This window comes from Mercenaria mercenaria, chromosome 8 (assembly GCF_021730395.1).
Source record: "Mercenaria mercenaria strain notata chromosome 8, MADL_Memer_1, whole genome shotgun sequence".
NCBI lineage: Eukaryota > Metazoa > Mollusca > Bivalvia > Venerida > Veneridae > Mercenaria > Mercenaria mercenaria.
In genome coordinates, this window is record NC_069368.1 from 38,704,827 (window position 1) to 38,726,895 (window position 22,069).

The window sequence follows — 22,069 nt, forward strand, 5'->3', positions numbered from 1 at the left end:
CTCAAAAAATGTCTGGAGGGACCCCTGGAGCCTTTCACCACCAACAAAACCTGGGAAAAGTTCATTGTGTCGTTTCGGTGTTACTCACAATCAAACAAAATAAACATTGTTCCCGTTTTTGTTTGTTTGTTTGTTTTATATAAATGAATATGCAAAAAGGGTTTGTTTGTTTCAGTGTAACGTCAAAATAATAATATTACAATTATATATCAACAGTGAACGCCACATGCATTATTTGTTCACGAGGGGTTATGCTTTAATCTTACAGGTAAAACAAATATATTCCTATTGTATAAAGGGTAAAGGTAAATATATATGTATATGTGTGTGTACTCGTGGAATTAAATGTTAAGTGTAAAAAGTATATATTCACAGTTCAAATCATCCATGCTAAATAATACGTACGATATGTTTGCTTTCTCACTGTCTAACATGTTCGAAATGATTTATTCGATTTTTAGGCCGGCGAATTTATTCGCCAGACTATTATAACCATAAATCGAAATTCTGCAAAGTTCAACAAAAGTTCAAAGGTGCTGAGACTGACAACACAAAACCATTTCATGCGCAATTCAAATAGTTCGCCACGTTTATCAGTTTTGCCACAGAGTTGTATAAAGATTGTTAAACTTACCTGTTTCAGTAAATCTATTTGCTTTAACATGTTACATTAATGTTTTATTTTTCTAACGGTAAATACTAGAAAGATAATATTAGAAAATATAACATAATGATGGTAAATTAATTCGCCCCTATGAATGAAATGTCTGTATGAATGGAACTTTTTCATAACTCAGCACTGTTGACCGTTTCGTTATAGATTATGACACCGGTCTGTAAACAGCTAATTAACAAACGCTGGTTCTGAGAAACAATTGTCGATTTGAGTTACACTGCGCATTATTCGACGACCTGACATAACATGGAAAATGAGAAATATGAAATATCAATTAAAATGAACTTACAGTGATACGAGTTATGTCAGGTCTTATATTTAGGGCTAAAGTTGTAAGACTCTATTCTTTCAGATCATTTGCTATAGATACTAAGGGACGTAATCGCTGCGTGGAATTGCCACAGTAACGAGAGAAGAAACAAATGCCCACTTTCTACGAGTTGTATGTCTAAAGAGTGACCAAGCTATATATTCTTTTTTTCTTTCTTTCCTTTTTTCTTTTTTGCTAATTCTATACTAAATTCATTTTAGAAACATTCTGGCGAATGCTGAAAGATATATTACAAAAAGTGCCTTGTCACCATTTTGTTTAAAGGGCGTAGATGTAAGCGATTTTTGTTTAAACACACGTTTTCAGCTGTATTTCAGGTTGTTTTAAGATAGTGGACCCGTAACGGTAATGTTTAACAAATGCATTAATTGATACAGTTCTGAAGTTAACACTGTTTCGCACTGTGTTGCATCTTTAAACGACTTTTACTGTGTCGTTGTTGTTTGATTGTTGTTGTTTTTATTTGTAAATCTTGTATAAATTATGTTTTTTCCTCCAGCTGAAACAGAGACAATAGGCATTGCGCAAAACGATCGCAGAAAAGTCATTTTACCTCATATTTTTCTAAATGAAACCTCAAAGTATTGCGTAACAATTATAAAACACAAAATAAAATTGTCGATAACAATTTTTCTTGGGAGTCTCGAGTAAGAGAATTTAATCGGACAGAAATTAAGCTCCAACTCTTAAGAATTATAGCCTTGCTCTCTGCATTCAAAAAGAACCATAGGGCAGAAGTAAGACCTACCTACATTTCTTCCAAACTATGTAAACTAAAGAATAGATGCAAAATCAAGAACTTATGCAAAATGTAACAAAGTATTTTCAAAGATGTCTAAACATTCACCCTTCAGGTTAAATTCAATTTAAACAGCAAGAAATGGCTAATCAAATGAAAAATGTCCGCTTTTGTACGACAAATCAATGATAATAAGTATTGTAAAAGAACAGTTTTTTTTTACTAGAAAGAAGAAATATAATGAACAAAGATTGGTTCTAGTGGGGCTTGAACCTACGCCTTCCTGAAAAATTAGTTAAAGCAGCTTATGGTAGGAATGGAATACTTTTCAAAAAAAGGAGGTACACTATTACGGGTCCGGCAATTTTCCTAATTATCGTATTAGGGAAGGAACAAGACTAGACCATAATCATTAACAGTCCGATTTATAGTGGTATTCCCTCATACCGACAAGAAAATCACCCCATCTGATCAGTGTTCATACATTCATAAATGTGTTTGTGTATGTGTGTGGGTGGGGAGGGGGTTGCATATCGAAGTATAGATGTTGTGTTTGCTACCTTTATACTGATATTATGTCCCTCAATGTTTATTATTGTTTCTTTATAAACATATATAAACGGTTATGGCACGCCAATTGCCCAATTATAACGTGAACCCAGATTCATGATCGACTCAAAGTACTGAAAGTACAGCAAGGCTGGCTACCACAAAACACTGAATGAAAATTGTGAGGGAAAGATGTTTGCAAAATCTTAGATATTATGGGTTTTCCATATCAAACTAAGGCGAGCATAGAGTATTGTTGTGATGAACCATCTTGATTAACTTGTGCATCAGAAGTAAAAGTTCAATCGAGAAACCTAGTTTATCGGACGTAAACATGGGTTCAAGAGAGTAAACTATAGTTTACGCCCGTTATCCTGTGTGTTCGCTCGAAAATTTATGTTAGTATTCGATAATCCTAGTTTTTCGACCAAGAATGTAATTATTTGATCATTTGATTGCCGAGAACCATTTGTTTACGGACGTGAACCTATGGTTACGGCCATGAACTTGGGTTTACGAGCGTGAACCATAGTTTACGAACTTGAACCTAGGTTAACGTTCGAAAAAACTTGGTTTCTCGAACAAAACTATGATTTTTGGTCATTATCCTATGTTCACGAGCGTAAACCTTTGTTTATGGTCGTAAACCCATGTTCACGGTCGTAAACGTAAGTTCTCGATCGTTAACATATGTTCACTTTCGTAAACTATGGTTTACACTCGTGAACCCTGGTTTACTCCCGTTAACATAGGTCAACGCTCGTGAACTTAGAATAACGGCCGAAATTCAAAGTTCAGTTGAAAAACCTAGTTGAAACACGGGCGTGTTTTCGCTCGAAAATATGAGTATGTGTTAGAAAAACCTGGTTTTACATTCGAAAACCCTAGTTTATCTATTGTTAATCCTAGTTTTTCGACCGTGAACCTGGGTTCACGTTATCATTGAACAATTGGCGTGCCATAACCGTTTTTCTAAAGAAGCGATAATAAACATTGAGGGACATTATATCAGATAAGATATAAAGGTAACAAACTCCGCATCTATATTTCGATATGCAATCCGAACCACACACACACACACACACACACACACACACCAAGTATGAATGTATGAACACTGATCAGATGCGGCGATTTTCTTGTCGGTATGAGGGAAATTTTGGGCTCGAACCCGGCTACAAACCGGACTGTTAATGATTATTGTTTAGTCACGTTCCTTCCCTATACGATGGTTAGGAAAATTGACGTACCCGTAATAATGTACCAGTGTTTTGTGGTAGCCAGCCTTTCTGTACCTTCAGTACTTTGATTATCATAGAGTTCTAGTTTTTTTTATGCCCCCGAAGGGAGGCATATAGTTTTTGAACCGTCTGTCTGTCGGTCTGTCAGTCTGTCAGTCTGGCGGTCTGTCCGCATTTTTCGTGTCCGGTCCATATCTTTGTCATCGATGGATGGATTTTCAAATAACTTGGCATGAATGTGTACCACAGTAAGATGACGTGTCGCGCGCAAGACCCAGATCCGTAGCTCAAAGGTCAAGGTCACACTTAGACATTAAAGGTTATTGCATTGATGGGCGTGTCCGGTCCATATCTTTGTCATCGATGGATGGATTTTCAAATAACTTGGCATGAATGTGTACCACAGTAAGACGATGTGTCGCGCGCAAGACCCAGGTCCGTAGCTCAAAGGTCAAGGTCACACTTAGACATTAAGGGATAGTGCATTGATGGGCGTGTCCGGTCCATATCTTTGTCATCGATGGATGGATTTTCAAATAACTTGGCATGAATGTGTACCGCAGTAAGACGACGTGTCGCGCGCAAGACCCAGGTCCGTATCTCAAAGGTCAAGGTCACACTTAGACATTAAGGGATAGTGCATTGATGGGCGTGTCCGGTCCATATCTTTGTCATCGATGGATGGATTTTCAAATAACTTGGCATGAATGGTTACCACAGTAAGACGACGTGTCATGCGCAAGACCCAGGTCCGTAGCTCAAAGGTCAAGGTCACATCTTAGATGTTAAACGTTTTTTTCATGATAGTGCATTGATGGGCGTGTCCGGTCCATATCTTTGTCATTCATGCATGGATTTTAAAATAACTACGCATAAATGTGTGACACAGTAAGACGACGTGTCGCGCGCAAGACCCAGCTCCGTAGGTCAAAGGTCCTAAACTCGAACATCGGCCATAACTATTCATTTAAAGTGCCATCGGGGGCATATGTCATCCTATGGAGACAGCTCTTGTTCACCTTAAATTAAAGCAAACGTATTCAATATCATTTTAAACAAACTCTGAAGTTTAGTAGGTTGTAGCATTCTCTAGGTCAATGGTATTTTATTACCTTCTGTAGTCAGTCATTATCTATTGTGAAAAAAACTCTTTTTAACCAAAGTGGAAAAATTCAGGTACTTGAAAATGCAGCTTTCTAAAGTTAGAATTATCGATGTCATTTGTCAGACATACCTTGTAAATAAATAATATTATTACAAAATTAAAACTGCTATTTCTTTTGTTGCACTTTGCGGACTTATGATAAAGTTATTTATGTGCATCTGTTCACAACGAAGCACTGACCCTGAGGACTATGTATAGGAAAATATAAGAGTGAACTAAGTGTTGACTGAAAAAGGGCAATATTTATTTTGCCGAACAATACCTTAACAAATACATATTTTCACATATCTGGGCGAAAAATACCGCTTAACAAATATATACTTTCACATATCTGGGCGAAAAATACCGCCATTGCAAAACAATACATTAAAAAAATACATATATTTTCACATGTCTGGGCAGAAAATACCCATGGTCAGCTTTTAACGAGAATTTGCAAGAATTATCTCCCTTAATTATTGACTATGTTAAAGCAATTCCTTTCAAATAGGACTGCCTCCCTTATATTAGCTCAAGTCGTATCATTCATGACCGAAGTCAATAATTCTTTGTCATGGATTTTGCATTGATCTAATATTTTGCTTTAGGTAATACACGGAAATAAGGCTCGCGTGTTACTCCATAAAAAGCAACAAAACAGTTAGCCAGTTTTTGATACAAATCATGTTGTTTTATAGATTCATACAGAAGTATTATTCATGTAAAGATATAAAACATTTCTGTAAAAAACATTATGTTAGCTTAAGATATTGCGAAATTCGTGCTGTCATGTTACAGAAAATGAAAACATTTAAATAAATTTCTTTTTTTCCTTTTGAAACTTTGAATCCCGCCAAACATTGAAATCCGAAAATTATTTCATCAACGAGCTTTCCCACAAACACATGTATACATAATAGTTTTCCTCGAGAAAAACGAAACTTGTGTTTAGATACATGTATTCCCATCTTGACTGATTGTTCTTGTCAATATAACGGTACTTTTGTTTAACTTTCATGTCTAGGAGTTTGCCAGTTTTAATAAACTAAACAATACTGTATTTGACAGGCAGTGGCAAAGAAAACCCCGAGCAATTTAACAAACTTAAAAAAAAACTACATGTTACTAAAACACGCAAACACATGTTTATTAACTGGTCTTGATCCAAGGTTTTCCATAGAAATCAAAGAAAGAAAGAATCTATTGAATTATGAATCAAGATTCTGATTTTTTTCTGATCAGCATTGGTGTATGTGTATCATAGAGATCCTAACTCATTTTTTTAAACAATTAGCTCTGATTCATCCTGTCTACTTATTTATAGTGTCTAAGTTACTTGATTATACATAAAGCAAATATGCCATTCAGATATGTGTTTGTACATACAATACAATTCAATCATGAAATCAAATTTATCGTGTAAACGAAGTCTTTAGCTGTAAAGGTGACTGTTTTTCATGTTTCCCACGAATAAACCGTGGCAAAAAATGTAGGTCGTACTAAAGAGATAATCCTACCGTGCAAACTTATGGAAAGCATGCAATTATTTTTTCAAGCTTGGATTTCATTTCTAAAATAGACACGACATTGCGCGTCTGTTAATATGTCACCCTGTCTTTGCACATCGTGGAAATCATGTTGTGTCTTTTGTTTAAATAAATGTACACATTCTCTCCCCCCCCCCCCCCCCCCCCCCCCCCCATCTCACCAGCTTTCAGTGAGCACCTAACTTGCAAATTACACTATTTCATTAGAAAATTATTCTTTGAAGTAGTTTTTCTCCTGTGGTCGAATGTTTCAATATTCCTAATTAGACAATTATGAACGTTATTATTGTAAAAACTATATTCTAACATGGCTCGATTTGATTTCCAGTTAAACAAAGAAGAAAATCAAGCTCTGTATATTCTGCGATAAACAACGGTTGACGCGCGAGAGCATTTATGACGTCAATTATGACGTCAAATTGCCGCATGACGTCCGATACATTACTCCTCGCGTAAATGAAGCCCAGCATAATATTTATTAAAATATATCAATGAGCATGTCAGAATGAAAACAATCAATGCCTTCTTGTGATTTATCGTGTAATTTACCACGGTTCATCGTTCAGATGCTTCAGTATTTAACCACTCGGGCTAACGCCCTCGTGGTTCAATTCCTACGCATCTGAACTCTGAACCGTGGTAAATCAGACGATAAACCACTCGAAGGCCTTGATTATTTGTTAATTGAATCGTACGTCAGTTGTCGGTATATGCAGTTCCGTAAATTAACACGGTTTAAGTTTCATCAGAACTTTAAGAAATCCACAAGTTTTTTTTATTTCTTGGTACACTTTGAAGTAAAATGGAAGCAAGAAGCCTTTACCCTATAACACTTAAAATTATATTATTGTATTGTTTATAAAGTCAAGAATACCTACATATGTGATAATAAATTGTCATGCTTTGGAAAATATGCTTTATTTGCCCCTAAAGTAGAAGAAATTGAAAAGTTTACTGTTTTTCACTATATGTTCAATATAAGCGACGGTGATACTTTTAAAACAAAATTGGAAGCAAGAAGATGTTCAGTTAGAATAAATATTTTCACATTAAATTGAAGAGAAGAAATTGAAGTTTTCTGTCATATCTGGTAAAATATTCACAAACCAAAAGACATATTAGAAATTAATCATTACAAATAAATTTCCTATATAATCTATTGCTCAAAGTAATGTCAATAGGGAAACCAATATTGAGTATCGGATAATTTTCAAGGGGGACAACCTACTATAATAAGCCAGTCAAATATAATAAAAGCTGGGGATGGCCGAAAAATACCTTAACAAATTTATATTTTCACATATCTGGGCGAAACATACCGTCCTTAACAAATAGATATGTTCTCATATCTGAATGGAGTTACAGTCCAATACCAGAACAAATATATATTCACATATTAGGGCGGATATAACCGCCGAAAGCATATCAAGAAATGTAGATGAATTTGCATATTAAGAGAAATCTTTCAAAATTAGAAAATTGTCACTTGAAAGAGGAGGCGGAATGGCATGTGGTGGTAAGATAAAACCAGAAATTAGCCAAAATAAAATTAAAGAAAGAAGCGTGCTATTCACTCTTGAATGCTGACGAAGAAGGAAGATGCCGTTTCACGATTGGTTCAACGGTATAAAAGGAATTCATTGATTGGCTTTTACCGTAGTGTATAAATTAACATATTTCAGAATAGGACCGATTTGCTCCAAATGTACAACAATGACTTAAATAATTTTATCTACCTATAAAATTCATATATATATATGAGCAGTACAATTCCTGTAAATGAGCACTACGTAAGCGCTCAGGCCCCTCTCGCACACCATACCTATAGTTCGGACTTCTTTAATGTGTAAAGGCATGTGCACAAAAATGACAAATTTTGCCAACACCTGGTAAATTGTAATGTGTTTTTTAGAAAAGTAATAAACGGAAATAGAAAAATAGCTCTCAGCTCATTTACACGGATAGTTTAGCTTTATTATGTATGTTATAGTTTTTCGCAGTTTTGCACGATGACATAGAATACTTACCCCGAAAATTGTGACACGAACATACTGATAACTTTTCCCACTTTACTTTTTAAATTAAAGTAAGAATTCAGCACTTCATGGTTTTGATGTATTGTCACATTGGAATAACGTTTGTTTTACAGTTACTTCGAAATTAATCAGAAATAATATCATGTACCCCACCCACCTAATTCATAATTTCAAAATAGCATAGGCCTTAACAGAAGTTTATCAGATATACCTGAATTCAACCGAAAGTCTGTGACTAAGCAGTTACCACAATTGGTCTCATGGATCTTTTATGAAATTTAAACATCTGGAATATATGATAAGATCACACAAGCAGACAGTATCAACCATAAATACTAGGGATGTCAACGGATATCCGAATATCCGGATATTCGGTCAAGGGTCCGAATATTCGGATCTTATTTAAGTATTCGAATATTCGGTAGTAACATACACATTACTGAAATATTTATTTTCATGTTCATAGCATTATAATTTTTCGTCACGTAAATAGCGTGTCAAAACGTAATACACAGTCGCCATGGTAATGACACATACCCGACAGGTGTGCGAAACATAATTGTCATCTTAGCTTAGTAGAGATCCTGATGCCTGCTAGTACTACTAGCCCAATAGTAGAGATCCTGATGCTTGCTAATACTGCTTGCACAATAATAGTAAAGGCCATTTATGGCCAAAATGCCAAATAAAGGAAAAAACTCGCAAAGAATTGATTTTTTGTGTAAGTATTATACAAGATGTATGCAACAACATATAAAAAGTATAGAAAAGTATCATGATGCAAAATGTCTATTTTTGGGGTTAAAATGTTTAAAATATTAATGAAACTGCGGATTTCTGGAATCGGCTCATAACAACAGATTTATGCATCTAACGAGGTCCAACTTTGGCACAACATTAGATTACTATATTGTGCAAAATGTAAACTAATTAGAAATTTAGAAGAAAACAAAATGGCGTCCTAAATCCAATATGGCCACCATAAAAACGACATTTAAACCAGAATTGTCGTCGATTTTATGTCAAATTGTCTCATATCATTGCTTTTACATATAATAAGCTGGTTATTGTTAGTTACAGTATGCAGTTTACCTAAGATGGAAAACATTCTGCCAGCAGATTCAATACGGGGCAATAGTGAAGTACAGAGACAAAATTGCCAAGTCATTAGGCAGTAGAAGTTGTCGTAAAGCAGCAATAACTTCCTTATTTATTAACAAAATATACGAGTATGGGTACTTTTCTTTCTTAGTAAGATCATTTCCCATATGATAATCATGGTTTTCAGGCAAAATTACATTAAAAAGTGTTTTTAGTTAATTTTTAGCTCGACTATTCGAAGAATAGGGGAGCTATCCTACTCGCCCCGGCGTCGGCGTGAGTGTGAGCATCACAAAAATGTTAAAGTTTGCGTACCATCCCAAATATTTTCAAAGTCCATTGAGATATTGCTTTGATATTTTGCATACTTGTTGATCATCATGGCCCCAGTCTGTAAAAAGGAAGAGGCAACTCTATCAAGCATTTTGACTGAATTATGGCCCCTTTTCTACTTAGAATATGCTTATTGTAATGTTAAAGTTTGCGTACCATCCCAAATGTTTTCAAAGTCCATTGAGATATTGCTTTCATATTTTGCATACTTGTTTACCACCATGAACCCAGTCTGTAAAAAGGATGAGGCAACTTTTTCAAGCATTTTGACTGAATTATGGCCCCTTTTCGACTTAGAATATGCTTATTGTAATGTTAAAATTTGCGTACCACCCCAAATATTTTCAAAGTCCATTGAGATATTGCTTTCATATTTTGCATACTTGTTTACCATCATGACCCCATTCTGTAAAAAGGAGGAGGCAACTCTATCAAGCATTTTGACTCAATTATGGCACCTTTTCGGCTAAGAATATGCTTACTGTAATGTTACAGTTTTACTCATAGCTTATATTATACTATCAAGCACTGAGAATAGTCGAGCGTGCTGTTCACTGACAGCTCTTGTCTTTTTCATTAAATAGCAAAATGGCACGAAAAATATGGTAGATACAAATAGTCCTCAGCCTTTTTTTCCTTTTTTTTTTCTTTTTTTTTTGCTCTGTAGAGCTATTTTCCTTATATTTTGCAATTATATTTCTGAAATGACATGAAAGATCTATGCTTGACATGTACGTAGCATTTTCACAATGAAATAATAACATGACAGAATTTGTCATGGAAACTTATATCATACATCCCCACTATAATCTGGGGTCACATTTTCAGCTATTTTTGCAATTTGTGTTTTGACTGAAAATATTTTTCTTGCATCAAACATAAGCCCCGCTTTTCTTTTGATTTTTATTCAGCACTGATAACATTCTTCAATAAATTGTAAGTTACAGACATTCTAAATTGGTCCTGAGGTGTGCTGCAGCCATTGAAAATATGTCAATTTTATATAGTGTAAAGACGAACAGCTATTTAGTGTGTTATAACCTTATGAACGACTTGGGTTAATAACAGTCATAGCTGGATCTCAGCATCGCACATTATGTTATATACAGTCATATAGTAAAAGAGAACCAACTATTTGTAGATCATGTACTCGTGTATTCAATGTAAAATATGTTCGAATTTGGGCCAATCAGAAACAAGTTCCATAAATAGCACCAGTCAAAGCACACCTCTGCTAGGGTATAGATGAATGGATGAATTACAAAAGATGAATGGATGAATTACAATGAAGTCATTCTGTATATATCCACACATCAATGATTCAACTTATAATTGATCCCAGTACCTTGAAAAAAAAAGCTGTTGCAGCTACACTGTCAGGGCAGATAAATTGTATAAAAAAGACGTTTGAGGTTGCAGTATTGTAACTAGGTTTCGAGCGTTAATGCCAGCGCATAGAAATTAAACCTTTACGGGATAGACGATAGAAAATACAGGCTGATCATCGGAAATCTGAGACAGAGACGTTTGGTTTGGTAATCGTCTGAGTCAGTAAGAGTATAAGATTCTTTCACTAGTTGTAGGTGCAGATGGGAATATCCGGCCTCGAGGGTAACTGTTTAGGCGGTAACGAGGCTCCCAGCCGAGTTACCGCCTAAACAATTACCCCGAGAGCCGGGTATTTCCATCTGCACCTATAACCAGTGACAGAATCTTTTTCTTGCATACCGATTTCAGGAAATAATAACAAAAATAAAATCAATCGAACGACTTTCTTTTTAGAACTATTTCTTATGGCAGTGTATTTAAACAAAGCGCGGGAAACCAACGTCCGTAAACAGGAAAGACGCCATGACGCTTCAAAACAAACAACGTTTAGTTCCGGTTTTGTTTTATCAGTTGCAGCGTAACGTTATGAATTTTTGATAAAATAAAGTGATTTGAATCGAGAAATATACTATCAGGAACCAATAGGAACTGTCAAGGTATTGACTTTTTATTCCGTTTTTTAAATAAAATATAAATTATTACATAAATCTTCTACATATATGTAGTTTGTTATACGTCATTTACAGCACGAGAGGCATCTTACACCCTGGGGTGTAAGATGGATTTTTCCAGCACCGGTAAAGATACCAGAAATCCCCGTCTGGTATGCAAGAAAACGAGGTTCAACGTTATGGGTGAAGTACAGCCAAGGCATTGGGGTCATTTTAATGCTATATTTTATAGCATATATGCGCTGAGCATCCAGGAGTTAGGGCAATCATACTAAGTTGCAGCTTCATATAAGAGAACACCGGCTGAACATCTATGCGAAAGCTCGTATGTTGTCGATTCAAAGACATTGGCGGACAGGAACTTCAAAAAAAAGGGTTAAAAACAGTATTCCCAGCCTATGAGTTTGAGCTGATTATCATTAGTTTAAGGTTGTTAGTTTGAAACATTGAGTGATTCGCCTGATCCCTGAAATCATTACAGTCATGAATCATTTAGGCGAGGTAGCCAGAGAAAAAAAATATTTATAAGGTACTGTATATCACCAGCTCTACGTTTTAACATAGGACAGTCACCATAGCGATTGGACCCATTACATTGTTCAAGATATTAAAGGCGTAAGCATTTTCCTGTGTCACATAACTCGTATCCTGATATTTACATATGCTATGTGGAAGTGTTGTTATGATATAGATTTCTATGCTAGTGTGAATCGTACTTTAGTAAAATGTATTCAATTAATGTTTTTTAAGGTTATGACACACATAATAGCTGTTCTTTTTTTATTCTTTATAACATTCACATATTCCCAATGACTGCAGCGCACATCAGGACCTATTTTAAATGTCTGTAAGTTATATTTTCTTGCAGAATATTGTCAATACTGAATAAAATGAAAAAGAAAAGCAGGGTTCATGCTTGATGCAGAAAAATATTTTCAGTCAAACACACAAACTGCAAAATTAGCTAAACAATGAGATCCCAAACTACAGTGGTTGTGTATGATCTAAGTCGACATGACACATTCTGTAGTGTTCTTATTTTATTATGAAAATGCTACCTACATGTCAAGCATAGATGTATCATTTCATTTCAGCAAATAATGCAAAGAAAATAAGGAAAATAGCTCTAAAGAGCCAAAAATGAGGACTATGTGAATCCGCCATTATACGACTACGATTTTTGACCATTTTCCTATTAAGTGTATGTATGCCTATAAGATCAACGTTTTCTCTAAGATTGTGCCAGTTTCATTTGAAATGTACAAACAACCTAAATACAAGGTTTCAGTTTATACCAACAATTTCTCAGGTTTTACGGCAATTTCAGTACTTAACATGTGACAATTCGTCAAATTTTGGCTAAATAGCTGTCACAACATAATTTCCAATCAATTATCATAACTGTAGCCTACTTTTGCCCTGTTTTGTCATTTTCTACTGCGATCTGCTACACTGCTAGGGCAAATTACACATTAAAACTGTAAACTATGTTCAACTGTACCTCTAACTACTAGAAATAAGCATTCGTTAGGATACCAAAATGCAGTTTTGAGAAAATATACTGTGCATACACACAAATACATTGAAAATGTGGTCTTTTTATGTTTATCAATATTTAAAGCAAAACTTCTATCAAATTCTAGTCAAAGTAGACCTTTCCCATCCTCATCTGGCCAGATTTCAATTTTTGCCAATGTTCCCTTGTATGTTACAGCAGACTAAATAGCTGTTCTTCATTATTCTATATACAATTGTCATATTTCCAATGGCTGCAGCACACATCAGGACCTACTTTAAATGTCTTTATCTTACATTCTCTTGACGAACCATGTCAGTGCTGAATAAAAATCAGAAAAAATGGGGGTCATGTTTGATGCAAGAAAAATATTTTCAGTCAAACCATTTTTAGCGCCATTTCTTTATTCGGGGTGTGTATTGTCTAAATGACCCTATGGCGGCCATTTTGGAATTGAGAAGCCATCTTGAATTTGTTTAAGACTGAAGTTTGTGTGTTTTGAAATAAAATGTGTGTATCTTCTATGATGCTGGTCATTTTTCACACAATTTGAACTTTGTGAAATGCTTAAACGGTTTTCCTGTGTAATGAGATTTAATGGCGGCCATCTTGGATTTTGGCGGCCATCTTGGATTTTTTTAAAATAGTCATGAGCTTAAATTTTTTGTAATATAATTTTCTACCACCATGCAAAATTTCGCTTTCTTAATAAAAATATTGACATCATTATGGACCGATTCCAGAAATTCACAGTTTCAATCATATTTTTTAACTTTTTACCCCAAAAAATGCATTTTTGCACCATGATAACATTCTATACTTTTAGTATGCTGTTACATACATATTGTATAATGCTTTCACCAAAAATCAATTCTTTGCGAGTTTTTTCCCCTTTTTTCATAAATGGTCTTTACTATAATAGACATCCTGATGCCTGCTAGTATTACCGAAACAAGAGCAGATATCCTGATGCCTGCTAATACTACCAGCACAATAGTAGAGATCCTGATGCCTGCTAGTACTACCTGCACAATAGTAGAGATCATGATGCCTGCTACTAATACTACTTGCACAATAATAGACATCCTGATGCCTGCTAGTATTACCGGCACAAAAGCAGATATCCTGATGCCTGCTAATACCAGTACAATAGTAGATATCCTGATGCCTGCTAGTACTACCTACACAATAGTAGAGATCCTGATGCCTGCTAGTACTACCTGCACAATAGCAGATATCCTGATGCCTGCTAATACTACCAGTACAATAGTAGAGATCCTGATGCCTGCTAGTACTACCTGCACAATAGTAGAGATCCTGATGCCTGTTTGTACTACCTGTACAATAGTATATATCCTGATGCCTGCTAGTACTACCAGTATATATAGCAGATAATATGATGCCTGCTAGTACTACCTGCACAATAATAGATATCCTGATGCCTGCTAGTACGACCAGCACTAAAGTAGTGATCCTGATGCCTGATAGTACTACCAGCACATTAGTAGATATCATGATGCTTGCTAGTACTACCTGCACAATATTAGAGATCCTGATGCCTCATAGTACTACCACCCAATAGTAGAGATCCTGATGTACTATCAGGCATCAGGATTGTGCTGGTAGTACTAGCAGGCAATAGGATATCTACTATTGCGCTAGTAGTACTAGCAGGCATCAGAATCTCTACTATTGTGCAGGTAGTACTAGCAGGCATCAGGATATCTTCTATTGTGCTAGTGTTACCAGCAGGCATAAGGATCTCTACTGTTGTGCAGGTACTACTAGCAGGCATCAGGATCTCCACTATTGCGCTGGTTGTTCTATCAGGAATCAGGATATCTACTATTGTGCTGGTAGTACTAGCAGGCATCAGGATCTCTACTATTGTGCTGATAGTACTATCAAGCATCAGAATGTGTACTATTGTGCTGGTAGTACAAGTAGGCATCAGGATATCTACTATTGTGCAGGTAGTACTAGCAGGCATCAGGATATCTACTATTGTGCTAGTATTACCAGCAGGCATCAGGATCTCTACTATTGTGCTAGTAGTACTAGCAGGCATCAGGATCTCCACTTTTGCGCTGGTTGTTCTATCAGACATCAGGATATCTAATATTGTGCAAGTAGTACTAGCTGGCATAATGATCTCTACTATCGTGCAGGTAGTACTAGCAGGCGTCAAGATCTCTACTATTGGGCGGGGTAGTACTAGCAGGCATCAGGATCTCTACTATCGTGTAGGTAGTACTAGCAGGCCCCAGGATATCTACTAATGTCCTGTTAGTACTATCAGGCATCAGGATCTCTACTATTGTGCTGGTAGTACTATCAGGCATCAGGATCTCTACTATTGTGCAGGTAGTACTATCAGGCATCAGGATATCTACTATTGTGCTGGTAGTACTAGCAAGCATCATGATATCTACTAATGTGCTGGTAGTACTATCAGGCAACAGGATCTCTACTATTGGGCTAGTAGTACTGGCAGGCATCAGGATATCTACTATTGTGCTGGAAGTACTAGCAAGCATCATGATATCTACTAATGTGCTAGTAGTACTAGCAGGCATCAGGATATCTACTATTGTGCTGGTAGTACTAGCAGGCATCAGGATCTCTACTATTGTGCTGGTAGTACTATCAGGCATCAGGATATCTACTATTGTGCTGGTAGTACTAGCAAGCATCATGATATCTACTAATGTGCTGGTAGTACTAGCAGGCATCAGGATCTCTTCTTTTGTGCTGGTAGTACTAGTAGGCATCACGATATCTACTGTAACCGAGTATGCTACTACTTGGCTGCTTTCTTTGCTTCTAATTGATCTGATTACAGATTATATTTTCTGTTACGTCTATTGTAAATAAGATTTGCTTCAAATATTTTCTTTTTAATGAGACTGTCGAATGAGTTTACTAAAGGCAGTATTATGCTGAGTATTTAAAAACATGTTTCTCTGTCTGACTGTAGTGCACATGGAGATGTTTTGTTTCCGAAACGCAACTACGTAAATATGTCATATTGTACAATACAAACTCAGTGTACCGAAAACAGGTAACATAATCAGCTTAATCTTAATGCAACTCTGTTATATATTAAACTTTTATGGAGCATCAAACAGCGGGTTGAAATGAAAACATTTATCTGCAATCCATTAAGTACTGCTAACCGGGAGGAGGGTGACTCCATAGAACAATATCGATAGACGAGGTAGGGGATAAAACTATTGTGCAGGTAGTACTAGCAGGCATCAGGATATTTACTATTGTGCTGGTAGTACTAGCAGGCATCAGGATATTTACTATTGTGCTGTTATTACTAGCAGGAATCAGGATATGTACTATTGTGCAGGTAGTACTAGCAAGCATCATGATATCTACTATTGTGCAGGTAGAACTAGCAGGCATCAGGATATTTACTATTGTGCTGGTAGTACTAGCAGGCATCAGGATCTCTACTATTGTTCAGGTAGTATTAGCAGGCATCAGGATATCTGCTATTGTGCTGGTATCTACTATTGTGCAGGTAGTACTAGCAAGCATCATGATATTTACTACTGTGCAGGTAGTACTAGCAGGCATCAGGATCTCTACTATTGTGCAGGTAGTACTAGCAGGCATCAGGATATCTGCTATTGTGCTGGTAGTACTAGCAGGCATCAGGATCGCTACTATTGTGCTAGTAGTACTGGCAGGCATCAGGGTATCTACTATTGTGCTGGTAGTACTAGCAGGCATCAGGATAACTGCTATTGTGCTGGTAGTACTAGCAGGCATCAGGGTATCTACTATTGTGCTGGTAGTACTAGCAGGCATTAGGATATCTACTATTTTGCAGGTAGTACTAGCAAGCATCATGATATCTACTATTGTGCAGGTAGTACTAGCAGGCATCAGGATCTCTACTATTGTGCAGGTAGTACTAGCAGGCATCAGGGTATCTACTATTGTGCTGGTAGTACTATCAGGCATCAGGATCTCTACTATTGTGCTGGTAGTACTAGCAGGCATCAGGATCTCTACTATTGTGCTGGTAGTACTAGCAGTCATCAGGATCGCTACAATTGTGCTAGTAGTACTGGCAGGCATCAGGGTATCTACTATTGTGCTGGTAGTACTAGCAGGCATCAGGGTATCCACTATTGTGCTGGTAGTACTAGCAGGCATCAGGATATGTGCTATTTTGCTGGTAGTACTAGCAGGCATCAGGATATCTACTATGGTGCAGGTAGTACTAGCAGACATCAGGATCTCTACTATTGTGCTGGTAGTACTAGCAGTCATCAGGATCGCTACAATTGTGTTAGTAGTACTGGCAGGCATCAGGGTATCTACTATTGTGCCGGTAGTACTAGCAGGCATCAGGGTATCCACTATTGTGCTGGTAGTACTAGCAGGCATCAGGATATCTGGTATTTTGCTGGTAGTACTAGCAGGCATCAGGGTGTCTACTATTGTGCAGGTAGTACTAGCAGGCATTAGGATATCTACTTTTGTGCTGGTAGTACTAACAGGCATCAGGATCTCTGCTATTGTGCTGGTAGTACTAGTAGGCATCAGGATCTCTACTATTGTGCAGATAGTACTAGCAGGCATCAGGATCTCTACTATTGTGCTGGTAGTACTAGCAGGCATCAGGATCTCTACTATTGTGCTAGTAGTACTGGCAGGCATCAGGGTATCTACTATTGGGCAGGTAGTACTAGCAAGCATCAGGATATCTACTATTGTGCTAGTAGTACTAGCAGGCATCAGGATCTCTACTCTTGAGCAGATAGTACTAGCAGGCATCAGAATATCTGCTATTGTGCTGGTAGTACTAGCAGGCATCAGAATGTGTAATATTATGCTGGTAGTACTAGCAGGCATCAGGATCTCTACTATTGTGCTAATAGTACTGGCATGCATCAGGGTATCTACTATTGTGCAGGTAGTACTATCAGGCATCAGGATCTCTACTATTGTGCTGGTAGTACCAGCAGGCATCAGAATATCTACTATTGTGCAGGTAGTACTAGCAGGCATCAGGATATCTGCTATTGTGCTGGTAGTACCAGCAGGCATCAGGATATCTGCTATTGTGCAGGTAGTAATAACATGCACCAGGATATCTACTAGTGTGCAGGTAGTACTAGCAGACATAAGGATACCTGCTATTGTGCTGGTAGTACTAGCAGGCATCAGGATCTCTACCATTGTGCAGGTAGTACTAGCAGGCATCAGGATATCTACTTTTGTGCAGGTAGTACTAGCAGGCATCAGGATCTCTACTATTGTGCAGGTAGTACTAGCAGGCATCAGGATAACTACTATTGTGCAGGTAGTACTAGCAGGCATCAGGATATGTGCTATTGTTCTGGTAGTACTAGCAGGCATCAGGATATCTACTATTGTGCAGGTAGTAGTAGCAGGCATCAGGATCTCTACTATTGTGCAGGTAGTACTAGCAGGCATCAGGATATCTGCTTTTGTGCAGGTAGTACTAGCAGGCATTAGGATATCTACTTTTGTGCAGGTAGTACTAGCAGGCATTAGGATATCTACTTTTGTGCAGGTAGTACTAGCAGGCATTAGGATATCTACTTTTGCGCTGGTAGTACTATCAGGCATCAAGGTCTCTACTAATGTGCTGGTAGTACTAGCAGGCATCAGGATCTCTACTATTGTGCAGGTAGTACTAGCAGGCATCAGGATATCTACTTTTGTGCTGGTAGTACTAGCAGGCATTAGGATATCTACTATTATGCAGGTAGTACTAGCAGGCATTAGGATATCTACTATTATGCAGGTAGTACTAGCAGGCATCAGGATCTCTACTATTGTGCAGGTAGTACTAGCTGGCATGAGGATATCTACTTTTGTGCAGGTAGTACTAGCAGACATTAGGATATCTACTTTTGTGCAGGTGGTACTAGCAGGCATCAGGATATCTACTATTGTGCAGGCATTACTAGCAGGCATCAGGATATCTACTATTGTTCAGGTAGTACTAGCAGTCATCAGGATCTCTACTATTGCGCTGGTAGTACTATCAGGCATCAGGGTCTCTACTAATGTGCTGGTAGTACTAGCAGGCATCAGGATCTCTACTATTGTGCTGTTAGTACTATCAGGCATCAGGATATCTACTAATGTGCTGGTAGTACTAGCAGGCATCAGGATATCTACTATTGTGCTGGTAGTACTAGCAGGCATCAGGGTATCTACTATTGTGCTGGTAGTACTAGCAGGCATCAGGGTGTCTAATATTGTGCAGGTAGTACTAGTAGGCATCAGGATATCTGCTATTGTGCTGGTAGCACTAGCAGGCATCAGGATATCTACTACTGGGCTAGTTGTACTAGCAAGCATCATGATATCTACTACTTGGCTAGTTGTACTGGCAGGCATCAGGATATCTACTAATGTGCTGGTAGTACCAGCAGGCATCAGGATCTCTACTATTGCGCTGGTAGTACTATCAGGCATCGGGATATCTACTATTGTGCAAGTAGTACTAGCAGGCATCAGGATCTCTACTATGGTAGTAGAGATCCTGATGCCTGCTAGCACTACCACAAATTATACAATATAACACAATTAATATTAGAGTTCTTCATTCTTCGTGAATTTAACAGCATAAAACAACATAAAAATTATACAAAAGGATTTATAATAAAAAAAGATGTACAACGACTATTAAATAAATGCATTGTTATATTACCAGATTTTAATAGTTTAATGAAACATGAAGTTTCTGTTTCTCACTGTCTTTACAACGTAATCTTGCTAATGATGTGGCTTTCTTCTGTTGCAGTTTACAACTACATACAATACCTATATGTGGTTCCAAATTAGTCACTCCACTGAAAACAGTCAACACGCAATTTGATATCAGGTGAATATTATGTGGAATATGTGAAGTGCAGAAATTACGTCTTTAGAAGAGAAAAGCAACAATCAGCTTTTAAGTAATTGTTGTTGTAAACAAAACACTATTTAGTATTTCGTCAAAGAAATTAACAAACACTGAAAGAATCGGGAGAAAAATACACAGAAACAGGTGTACGTGAAGTATTGTGTTATGGTCATGCTACTAATTACAGTTGTATGCAGGTTGAGACTGGTAAGTTATATATTTTTATATGAATTGTATCTTAAAATAGTTTCCATTTCTCTTTTAAAAATTAATCAAGGACCAATGATTGTCATAATTCATGTGATTTTATATATTATATGCTCAGCTTCAAATAATATTGAAAAACAAATTATGTGAGCCTTGGTTTAAATATAAATGATATAGAGTGGAAGATATATAGTATTGTCAAGATACAAGTGGGGTTTCCCTCGGAAATATCTTATATCTTTAAAACTGTTACAGGCATTCGTTATCATTGTTTACATGCTAGACATTTGGCATTATAAACAAATAATTCAAAGTTCAAATGATAAGAATATAGAAAATAATATGTTTTCTAGATATTTTTGAAGCAAATATTGTTGATAACATCAAATTTATTATCAGTACCTAGCAACTGACACAGTCTGGTAGGCATATGAGATATGTACACTTTGTTTTAGAATAGAAGAAAAGAAAGAGACTACTGTGAAGGCACAACCACATAATTCAGTCATAATGATATCAATATTACTGAGCAGGTTATAAACGTACTTGATTGTGTTATGCAGTCTAGGTAACTTTCTTAAAAAACTATGGCAAAGCAACTTGAAGACAGTTCTCACCAAAACGTGGAAAAAAGTCTTCCTTTATGGCGTGGTCACACTACACGTAGTTAATCGTAGTAAGGAATGATCGTAGTTGATCGTAGTTGATCGTAGTTGATCGTACTAAGCGTAGTTACACGTAGATAATCGTAGTCAAACGTAGTAATGATCGTAGTTCGAACTTATGATTTGTCCGTAGTAAGCAAATAATTTTTCGACATGTTCAAAATCTGACTACGATTAACTACGATGTTTTGACCCTACTGTGACCGTAGTTTGAACGTAGTTGATCTTAGTTAGACGTACTTAATCGTACTTAACAGTAGTGTGTATCGTTTTTGATCGTAGTACAAGAAAAACACATCGACAGTACGGTTCAACTACGATCAACTAGGGCTCCACTACGGCTATACTAAACTAGGGCTACACTACGGCTAAACGCTTTTCCGTAGCTCAACGTAGTTGATCGTAATTTGTCGTAGTTGTTCGTACTTCGATCGTAGTATATAGGTAGTGTAACGTAGTAACTCGTGGTAAGACGTAGTGATACCCTAGTTAACCCTACCCGATTTACTCGTAGTTGAACGTAGTTGTTCGTACTTACACGTACTTCAGCGTACGACAAACTACGTTTAAAATGAACTACGACCAACTACGTGCGTGAACGTAAATGTGATCATTGCTTAATAACGTGTTCAAGCTGGAAATACGATATCATCATCTTTGGTATGTTGATATCTGGAAATACGATATCATCATCTTTCATATGTTGATATTATTAAAGTGTTCCGTTACTATTGATTATCAACCCCGTCCAAAGAGCATTTTCATCTAGCATTTTTGACGACACATCTGCTAAAGATATTTCAAATTATTATATGGATAACACATTTATTCTTTACTCATGCATTTTGTAAAATCTGCATTTTGAACTCGACTATTGGAAGACTAGAGAGAGATACTTTCTGCGTTTTCGTTGGCTTCACACCTTGATTAAAGTTTTGCGTGAAAGTTTGTATCTCAGTAACATAATTGTCCCCCACCTTTTCGAAGAAAAATAGGGGAACATAGAAACAGGCTGCGTCCTTCTGTTCTTCTGTCCTTCCATAATGAAACGACCCAGACCCCTAGCTCCAAGGTCAAGGT

The 22,069-nt window shown here is 36.8% G+C and overlaps 2 protein-coding genes across 11 annotated transcripts in view; one reads left to right on the forward strand and one right to left on the reverse strand.

Moving 5' to 3' along the window:
- The window catches only part of LOC123566561 (lachesin-like), a 460,053-nt gene that overhangs the window by 103,236 nt on the left and 334,748 nt on the right, over window positions 1-22,069 (forward strand). For all 10 annotated transcript variants that reach the window (XM_053549741.1, XM_053549738.1, XM_053549742.1 and 7 more), the window contains one exon: window positions 20,016-20,324. The gene's annotated coding sequence lies outside the window, so the exon portion shown is untranslated. The remainder of the gene's footprint in view (window positions 1-20,015; window positions 20,325-22,069) is intronic.
- Window positions 16,685-19,180, reverse strand: LOC123565400 (uncharacterized). The gene has a single exon (XM_045359268.2). The coding sequence runs from the start codon at window positions 19,178-19,180 to the stop codon at window positions 16,685-16,687; it is 2,496 nt and encodes an 831-aa protein (XP_045215203.2).

What these genes read in the sequence shown, in the direction of transcription:
- LOC123565400 (XM_045359268.2), bottom strand. Translation starts at nt 19,180, where the DNA reads ATGCCTGCTAGTAATGCCTGCACAATAGTAGATATCCTGATGCCTGCT.